Source organism: Chaetodon trifascialis, chromosome 2 (genome assembly GCF_039877785.1).
Source record: "Chaetodon trifascialis isolate fChaTrf1 chromosome 2, fChaTrf1.hap1, whole genome shotgun sequence".
NCBI lineage: Eukaryota > Metazoa > Chordata > Actinopteri > Chaetodontiformes > Chaetodontidae > Chaetodon > Chaetodon trifascialis.
Genome location: NC_092057.1, coordinates 7,934,933 through 7,945,147, shown reverse-complemented (window position 1 = coordinate 7,945,147; position 10,215 = coordinate 7,934,933). Strand labels below are relative to the sequence as shown.

Sequence of the window (10,215 nt, the reverse complement as noted above, 5' to 3'; positions counted from 1 at the left end):
TCAGAAAAATGTGCTTTAAATATCAAAAGTAAAAGTACTAAATTTGCATGATGACTCCTTTCAGAGGGGAATATTAATATATGTAGGCCTATTACTGCATTACTATCATTGATGCTTTAACATGTAAAGAGCATTTTAATGTTGTTATCATCAACAACTTTATGAGCTTTATGGGTTGTTTAATAGCTGAGAATCAGTCAGAGCCTATTTAACAAGATGTTTTTAATGCAGACTTTTAATCTGCAAGCTAATAATTGACTATAGCTGACAGATAATTTAAATTAGAGGATTAAAAAATATAAAATGTAATAGTAAATATAAAACATTTTGCTCTGAAATGTAATGTAGAAATGCAAAGGTTAAAGTGCCTTATAATTGAAATTACACATTAAAGTACATAGGTTATTAATTCAATTATCTTCCTTCATTGCATATCGTGTGTGTGTGTGTGTGTGTGTGTGTGTGTGTGTGTGTGTGTGTGTGTATATAAACTAATACTCTATATTACAGAATACGATGCTGTAGAGTCACTGAAGTCTGTTAATGTCAATATTTATTGCGCTTTGATTACATTAATGATTAAAGCACATCATTATGAGTGAGAAGAACATTCATTGTATTCTTGTTGTGTCGTGCTTTATAGGAAAAGAGTGCAATGAGACCATTGGGGAGGGGGGGAGTAAAAAATACATGTACATCAAATGCAGTCTTGGAATGCTTGATGTCTAATAAATGGAAGTCTAAGTTACACCTCATTACAAATACATACAGAGCTGGAACCACAATCCTCTGGAAGAAATTAACGACATTTAAATTCATACTGAACCACATCAACAAAAAAGACAAAGTAAATATAAGTAGAAGTAATCAGTTTGAAGCTGTAACGTCAGTGATGCTGCCCGTCATCGTTCCCATAAGGCACCCGAATCTGCTCTCCTAAAGCTTTCAGTGATTTGCTTCAGCTTTTCCAAATTGTCTATTCTGAACCACAAAGTTTATTCAGTTTGACGTTGATCTCTGCTGCCACACCAGCAGGTGCTTCAGCAGTTACCTCGTCCGGACAGGTGTGAGCGGACCAGTCGGATATTTACAGGAAACAATCTTGATCAAATGAACCACAAAATCACACCGAGGATCAACACCCAAAACGTTTTTCTGCATTATATCGACTTCAAGGTGATGAATCTAAGTCTCTTCACAGCAAACCAGAAGCAGCTACTGACTTGTTTTGAAAAATGGCCACATTGAGTGACTGTTTTACACGTTTTGTGCCTCTTAAATGTTAAAATGAACAACAGTCTTTCATTGACAGTACACACACGGATCTGTGAGAGAGAGACGCTTTAGGTTTCATACAAATCTGCAGAGATGACTCATTCTGGAAGAAAAAAACACAGGAAGCGAGTGTTTCCTTCACTACGGTCGTACAAATGGATGATTATATGGAGACGAGACTCGTGTTTGACAGCTCGGTAATTAAGCAGCTGTGAGAGTTTGACTGATCTGCAATATCATCAATATCTAAACAGGCCAAAGCAAAATAAGCAAGGTGTTCACACTGTGGTCGCCGGATATGTTTATGTTTCGTCATGTCTGACGGTTTTTGGGCTCCGCAGCAGCTGGACTTCACTTCAGAGGCAGTTTTGAAGTTTTGGAGGAGGCCTCCAAAAAGTAACAAACACCAGGGATGTCCTCTGGGAAGTTGGCCGGAAGCTCCTGTCGGCTCCTGGGAACGAAGACAAACTCTGGACGATCCTTCAGCAATCTGGGACAAAGAGCGCGCAAATAAAGCATGAATCTAAAAATAATGTGGCAAATTATTTGACAGAAGAGGAAACACAGCGCTCCTCCAGAAGTTAGGTTTCCTGTCGGCGTCTGGAGCTGAAAGATACGGCTGTCAGATTAAAAGCTGACACTGTGGATTTAAGCTGGATGTCATTTACACGTCTTTGTACCTTTCAGTCAAAAAAATGTTTTAAAGGGTTTTTTACAGCCTGGACCGGCCGTGTTACCTCACCTGTGGGTTGTCGGGCTGATGTTGATTTTTCCTGGTTGGCTGCAGGATTCAAACTTGTTGGCCAGTGTGACATTGTTCCCAAAAAGACAATAACGTGGCATCTTCACCCCGACGACGCCGGCCAGAACTGACCCGGTGTGGAGGCCGATACGCATCTGGAGAGAAAAGCAACAGCCAACAGGATTCAGGCTTCTGTCGTCTTCTACATCAACAGTATGGTTGGGGAGTATGAAAGGCGTCCGCTCCACTTTTTAACCGTGCATGATTGTAGTACCTGCATGTATGTTTTGGCTGGCTGATTTCAGTGGCCTTTCACAGATGTATCGCTATCGGCAGCGGCCCCGAAAATTGAGTCAAGCCCTACACCACAGCTCCTGTTCTTGCTCAGGAATCTGCAAATCATTTATTCTGTTGAACATAATAACACTAATATCTTTAAAGGATGACCCCGGTGATGTCACTGGGTCGTGAGACAATCCCACATAGAAACCGTTCTATTGCTGTAGATCCCTGCTAACGCTGCAAAGTAGCAGCAGTAATGCTATCTGTCAGGAGTGGAGGCAGAGCAGCCAGAGGATATCAAAGAGAAAAACAACAAATGTTCTCTCCAGAAAATATGACCCAGTTTCACCCAAATCACTAAACAAAGCTCTGAAGTTGTGTTTTTGTACAGAAATCAGTGAGAAAAAAGCAGAACACTCTCCACTAACAGCGTCCTTCTCTTTAAAATTCAGAAAGTGTTTCATTGGATGCAAAGAGAGTACTTGTCGGATGTAGGAGTCATCATGTATCATTTCACAAACTAAAATACCATTAATAATATGTACTGACCGACTTTATTTGCCATTGTTGGGCCTTTAAAGGTACCCTGTGCTGTGTTTGACCACTAGGAGTGCTCTTGAGTAATGGCTGCTCATTTTGTTTGTATCATGCATTTAGATGACGACGTGTACGTGCACAAGCAAACTTTTGTTTTTCTGCTGTTACACTCATCAACAGATGGTGGCGGTAATGTGCATGTACATACCATCTCTCGTACGTTTATTAGTACATATCATGTTTATTAGTATACACGATGATATTTAGTCAAATACCAAAACCCAACACACCAAACTCTTTGATGGCTGGACGTTTGCAGCAAATAGAAAAATTCTCGATGTCTTTGACATCATTTTGTAAACATTGCCCAGTAATTTGCCTTCTTTTATGTTTACTTTGATCAGTTCTTGTTAAATGACGCTGAAGCACCTGTCAGTTTTAAACCTCTGCGTCGATTAGGGATCGTTTCTTTACACTAATTCTATTCAGTTTTGAACTTCATGAAAGCGGCCGTCTGAAAACATCATCAAGATAAATAACGAGTGTCACACTGAGCATTACCTGACCCTCACCTGTATCGGTTCTCCGGTTGGCGTCATAACATCGTCTGAAAGCTCCATCATCTTTAAGGCCATGAGTGCTATTTGGACAGCGTGAGTCTCGCTCTCCTTGTGTAAGCCACCAGCGACACAGTACGCATCCCCGATGGTCTCCACCTGAATGGGATGATCGTTGGAATGATTACGAAGCCGGCAGCTGAACAGAAGAAAGAAAGAACATCTACACAGCATCGAACCTGAAGGATTAAACTTTATTAAAAATGTCAGTAAAGACAGTAAATCTTGAGAAAAATGACGAATGCGAAGTGGACGTTCATCAAAAACTCGATCCCCATTATGTTAAAAAAGTCTTCTTCCTCTTCTTCATCTTCTGGTCTGTTCGTGTAAATGTGGACCGGAGAGCACTCAGCAGCGACGTGGCAGAGACAAAGTGAAACTATTTTTAGGCTCATGCATGTGGAGTGGAAACAGGGTCCTGAAGGAACCTCTGACTTCCTCGTGTTTTACGAGGTATTTGTCAAACGTGCTGCGCTCTCTGTTATGCTTCTGTGACACTTTGATTACATTATGAAACCTCCCTGAAGATCAGGAGCAAACACTCGGGTCGCTGCTTCGGCCGCAGCTTCAGTCTGGCTTTTCAGCGTGTCGGATTATTTTGTTAGAAATGTGAAATAATTATTTATCAGACAGAACATCTGTTTTTTAATCTCTGAGCCATTGCATTTTATATTTTTGAATTCTTAACATTTTGATGTATGTTTCTGTTTCCCAAAAAACGTTTAATTAAAAGGCAGATTTAGGCTTTTTACTGAGCTACAGGCAGAGCTGAGGTCAGAGGCCTTTATAATATTTCTTGCGCTTTGTGGAATTTTGAGGCTGATTCTGATATTTTTCTAAGATAAGCAGCCAAATATATCAGAATATCAGACAATAAACTATATCCCTTAAAAGACATATTGTGTTCTCCTCCACAGTCACATGTCGGGCAGTGCGGAGACGCTTCTGGAAGATTATTTTGGGAGATGAAATTTACAGGAAATATAATTCCACAGTTAAATGAATCAATTAGATCTTAACTCTTCTGGCTGCAGGGCCTTAAAGAACTTGATAAGAGCTGACTGTCAGTATATATATTATTTGCAGTGGTGAAAATTCAGCTTCAATGTCGAATAATGCCTAAAAATACTGTCACTTCTTCTTCAATTGCATTTAAACTGCTGGGATATTAAACCTGACTCGGTGTCATTCACTTTGTCACAAACAGTTCATGGTTGGTTTATATTTGAGCATTTTGGGACGATACTGTGTGAGAGCAACTGTCTAACGTTGCCTCCTTCAGCAGTCGCTAAAGCTAAAAAAGACTCATTAAAGCAGATTTGATCATCAGCTCCAGCAAATCAAAGCAATGCCAACAAACACGCTCCTGCGGTCCATTAACTTACCTTATAAACATCAAGCTCTCCACAGTGGTGGTCGAACCTGGTGTACAGCTCATTGAGCATGGTGATCACCTGCATCGGGGTGCAGCGCGAGCAAACGGCCGTGAAGCCCACGATGTCGGAGAAGAGCATCGTAACGCGCTCGAACTTCTTGGCCTGGACCGTCTGGCCCTGCCACAGCTGCTGCGCCACGGTGCCCGGGAAGATGGAGAACAGGAGGTCCACCGTCTTCTTCTTCTCCTCCTCCAGCGCCTGGTGAGCGTGCTCCAGGGCTGCCTTGGCCTTCCCCAGCCGCTTCTTCAGCCCGTCCTGGGCTTTGGCCTGCTCACCAACCAGCACCACGTCCCGCAGCGCGTTATGAACGGGGATGTCTGACAGGTAGAGGCCGCGGCCTGTTAGCTCCTCCAGCTTGTCCACACACGGTGAGCCCAAGAACAAGATGACGTTGGACTCGGAAACATAGATCATCTGACCTTTAAGGTCCATGAGCTGAAAGGAAAAAACAGATGATGATGCAAAATTCATTTTGGTGGACTTTGGTAAACTTGGTGGAATCGTAGCTAAACAGCCTCGTAGCTCAATGACTTGTTTTCAAAGGACTGATTAGGATTACGGTGTAGGCTACATCCTGGAGCAGAGGTCTCCCATTAGTCTCTTTAAGTAAACATTTCCCACAGCCAAACATGGAAAAATACATTTTTTTCTCTTAGTGGTGTCTGTGCATCAGGAAATATACAGTTCATAAACTCCCTCAGCACATACAGACATTTAGAGTCTTAATGGAAACGAAACAAATTTGTGCCTCTTGTGAAATTTCTGTCAGACCATCACACAAAAGACAGGAGCTTCATTTACATTCCAGTGGAGCAGAAACTGGAAAAAACAGAAAATCCAACCCAGAAACATGTTAGCTGTTTGAAGGACTGCCACGACATTCTGTTCAGATGTTCACGGTCCCCAGAGGACGAAAACTACACATGCTGCTATAAGGTTTGACAGTTTCTGAGACGTCTCGACAGCTGTTGGACAGGTTACCATGAAAGCTGGTCATCTTTAGATGATCTCAAGACTTTTCCTCCAGCACCAACATGAGGTCAAACTGTTTATTTGTCCAGAACTTCAGTTTCTGACCTTCAGCTTCAACTGCAATTAGTTTGAAAATATTAGAATACTGAGACCTTGACCTCAGATAGTTAACATGCTGAACATCATGTTAAGAAATGCAAACGCACTAAACTGAAATACTGACTTTAATGCTAAATAACACACGAGCAATCAAAACCGTAGTTACTTCTCATGTAATCACTGGAAGTCTGTAAGGATTATTAAAACCAGCGGCTCTGTAGCAGCACATACCTCGTTATTCACTTCCCAATGACTGCTTAAGATTAACATTACTGCAGCGTCACAAGCACCTGTCTCCCTCGTGGGTTGGTATGAAATACAACTGCTGGAGTATTTTGAAATGTGTGACATAATTAATGCTGAACGTGCTGCTTCTGTTGACACTTCAGTCACGTCTGTGCGGCGTGGATTCGTCAGCTGAATAATACATCATAAAGCCCAGACAGAAAGAGGCTTACTGCTGTTTGAACACAGCTCTGTGGCCTCTAACCGCAAAGCTCCTACTGGAACACTGAAGTTACAGTAAGTAGAAGCATCTCTGACTGAAAATCAATGGTCATGCGACCAATCGTGGTGCCCCCTCACGTAAACAGCACGAGCACGGCTGTGCCTTTGATGGATGAAATGGTTTGACATTTGCTTCTGATCTCTGCTGGGGGTTTAATGTTGATCTCTACCTAAGGCCAAGTCCACTGCTCCTAAACAGCCTGATTTTTTTCTTTCTCTAATTTACTGGATTTAAAGTCAAGATGTGACTGGAAGACCTTTTCCGCCTCGTTAGTCAGTCACGTCACCTTTCAGGTTGCGTCTGGCGGAGATGTCGACGTACCTTCCCTGTGGTTTCTGCGCTGGAGACTCCATGATGCTTGATCCGAATGATAAACTGTGTGTTCAGCATGGTCAGAATACCTTGAAAGGTGCATCTGATCTGAGGAGAGACAATAGAGAAGTGTTCCTGGAAGGCAGCGGACCGCCTCAGTCCGTCCTTCCTGGTCAGTCTCTTCCTGAGCCCGTGTCCTATTTGTACCAGAACCAAGTCCTGGTCCAGGATCAGGTGGAACGGGAAGATGGTGGAGAACAGAGAGGTAGGAAGGGTCCCGGCTGAGGTGGCCCGCAGCGGACTGGGGCTCAGACTTTTAGCATCCTTGACTACAACTGTGTACAGAAGACTGGGCTGCGGGCTGGACTGCAAGATGGTGTCTTTAGCACCGGGGGGGTCCATCAGCACATCCACAGTGGTGTGATACAGCAGGCGGGCAGCAGCTCTGATGACTCCAGGGAAAAAGAGCTCAGTGGTCGGGCGGGGGTTGAAGAAATAGACAGTAAGCAGACCCAGGTCCTTGTCTAAGCACAGAACCGAAGGTTCGTTTACACAATCCTCTCTGTCCGGGTGCAGCGTGCTGCTCTGTTTCAACAAGACATTGAAGCTGTTGAGGAAGTCGTGGAGCGCTCCCCCCACCACCCTCAAAATGTGTCCGTCCTCCTCATAACACATGTTGAAGAGCTCCTCGCCCAGAGCTATTCTCAGGGCTTCCATCTGGGTTGCTGTCGGGCACATGATGGGAAACAGGTGAAGACGTGAAGTCCACAGTGAACATTTCTTTTAATAGAACTCAAACGTTTCATCATCGGAGCGGCAGGTTGGACTTTACCTGTTTTGGTTGAGTAAACGTTCATCATTTCCACTAAATGCTCCGGCTCAGCGCTGCAACTCTGACTGTCTGCACAGCAAATTATTGGACTGGAAAAACAACAAATATCAAAGTCAGACACGTGAAATGCAGCTCAGCGGATAATATTTCAGTCCAGTCACTGAAATAACTTTTCATCATCAGTTAATCTGCCAAATATTCTCTGAATTAATTGATGCACGTTATTTCCCATCAGACTGTGGTGATTCTGAGAAAAGCGTGGAGGACGGTTTCTGTGCACCTCCAGCATCCTGCAGCCTGCATGTTGTCGGTGTGGTGGTGAGAGTACAGCAGCCAAATGAGGCTGCAGCATCTGGAACCATCACTACTATCAGAAATACATGCTTTGGTGGCAGCAAAGGCCTGATAGGAGGGTGCTGCGGTCGTTACTGATGTCTTGGTGGCAGCTGTATTCAGAAAGAAGCAGCCTTACCCTCCGGAGCCCCTGCTGAGGTCTGACGGTGTCATCATTCGTTGCAGGGCAGCATGCAGCCTTTGAAACTGTGTGACAAAGTGTGGAGCCAGTTAAAGGTCGTCGTCTGGAGACACCTGACAGCAGCTTTAATCACAGGAGCGCTCACTAATTAAAAATATGATCAGGATTACCTCAAATCAGGCGTGTGTCCGTGCGCGGCTGCAGCTTCTCCCAAACATCAGAAATGCATGGGAACAGTCTGGAGCAGCTGCATGAGGTGAATATTAATCATGTGTTTAACTCACCTCGGGACATGCCAGCTTTCGGATGCTCTCCCCCAGCGTGTGCAGGTTAACTTTGGCTCTGCTCGTCCTCTGCTGAGGCAGATCCTCGCCCGCTTTTCCGTGCACGTCCTCAGAAATCGGCGGTGAATCCGCAGCGTCAGTTGAGCGCTCCTCAAAGTCTGCGCGCTCGTGATGTTTGGCGCTGCTGGAGAACGGACACTCTCCAGATATCTTCAGCTCCTTCAGCTTCGCGCAGAACATCTTCCCCTCCTGTGGCTCTCCTCTCTGTCTAATTTCGGGGGGGAGTCGGTCCTGGTCGAGCGGCCGCGGTCTCCAGGAGACATTCCATCATCCGTCGTGCTCATCCAGGACGCGCAGATTCAAATGCTCGGCACCAAGAGCCACAGACCACATACAATATTCATTGAGAGGCGCACGGGCGAATGGTGGCGGGGACCCATCGCTGCCAAAAGCCAATGAGAGGCTGGAGACAGAAAGAGCAGCGGGCCAATCCGTACGCACGAGGGGCTGCTGGAGCTCAACAACCTATCAGCAAGGAGACGTTATTTCCAGGCGACTCCTCATGCGATGCACTTTTATTCAGAGCAGCCTTTGGACCCGGACCCATCGTGTCAAACTGCCCCCGTTTATTCACAGAGGACTTAAGTGTGTGTGTGTGTGTGTGTGTGTGTGTGTGTGTGTGTGTGTGTGTGTGTGTGTGTGTGTGTGTGATTCTACCATTATGTTCTCTAATATACAGTCTGCTTCATCACACAGACAAACATTCACACCTGTTCACACCTACACATGACAACTTCCTGCAGTATTAGTGTTGTTAATTAACACATGAATACCCTCATTCACAAAATCCATCTGCCATTCATCTTCATCATTTTTGTAGGGCTGCAAACTGTCCATCATCTTCAGAGTCAGTTAATTAATTAGCCGAGCATTTCTGGATGAATGTTCGATCAATAAAATGTCAGACAAAAGTTCCCAGACATAATTCAGATCACTTGTTTTGTCTTCCACACCCAAAGACATTAGAGTTAATGTCGTAGAAACTAAAAAAAAAAAAAAAAAAGCAGTAAATCCTCACGCGTGATGACAGAAACAGCTTTTTGAATCATTTTTCCATTGACTGTGACTGAATGAGGGCTGTCAGGCTGTTTACAGCGGTGTTTGATGAGTGTTTCTGGATGTATGAAGCACTTTGTGGCTCCAGAGGAAGCTGTGCGCAAACCTGATGAATTGCCTCGAGTGATGTCACTTGAGTCAGCATCTGTGGGGTCTGAAGTGAAGAAGTTTGAAAATGAGACGTTGTGGAGTTGGACAGACCTCTGGAGCTGCTGGAGGCCAATGAGGGGAGGCTACGTCAGCTGCGGCTAGCACGACGCTGTCCTGCATCCACTGTGAGTCTGCACATAGACCTGCCTGGACTGCTGGTGGCTCTGATGCATTGTGGGGAAAGCAGCTCTCATGTTTTTGACAAAGGAGGGAATAAAAAAGATGACATTTCTGGTTCTGCTGCATCGATTTTGATCTTTTTTCAACTGTGAGTCTGACATTATCACAGCAGTGCAAAGCTAAACTGCTGCTCTTCAACTAAAGAATCAATTATCAGAGTTGTTAGCGATAGATTTTCTGATGGCTGATCGATCGATTGACTGTTGCTTTGGCTCCTACGCCTGCGGGTGCCGGATGGCCTCCTTTGTGTGATGTACTGGATTTATGAACAGTGTGCTTTTATTCCTCCATGCTGCGCCTCGTGTGTGCTGCATGTCCTCTGTGTTTGGTGTGATCGTTAACACCGTACACCTGTCACATGCTGCATGTGGTCCACATCATCTCATCTGTGCTTCACT

The 10,215-nt window shown here is 44.5% G+C and overlaps 1 protein-coding gene across 1 annotated transcript; it reads right to left on the bottom strand.

Moving 5' to 3' along the window:
- Positions 1-532: 532 nt before the first annotated feature.
- Positions 533-8,791, bottom strand: gucy1a1 (guanylate cyclase 1 soluble subunit alpha 1). The gene is made up of 8 exons (XM_070977131.1): positions 8,372-8,791; positions 8,085-8,152; positions 7,613-7,701; positions 6,790-7,505; positions 4,839-5,324; positions 3,409-3,552; positions 2,018-2,172; positions 533-1,765 (listed from the first exon to the last, which is right to left on the bottom strand). Exons 1-8 carry the CDS (start codon positions 8,609-8,611, stop codon positions 1,627-1,629), a joined length of 2,037 nt encoding a protein of 678 aa, XP_070833232.1. The 5' UTR covers positions 8,612-8,791; the 3' UTR covers positions 533-1,626.
- Positions 8,792-10,215: the final 1,424 nt, after the last annotated feature.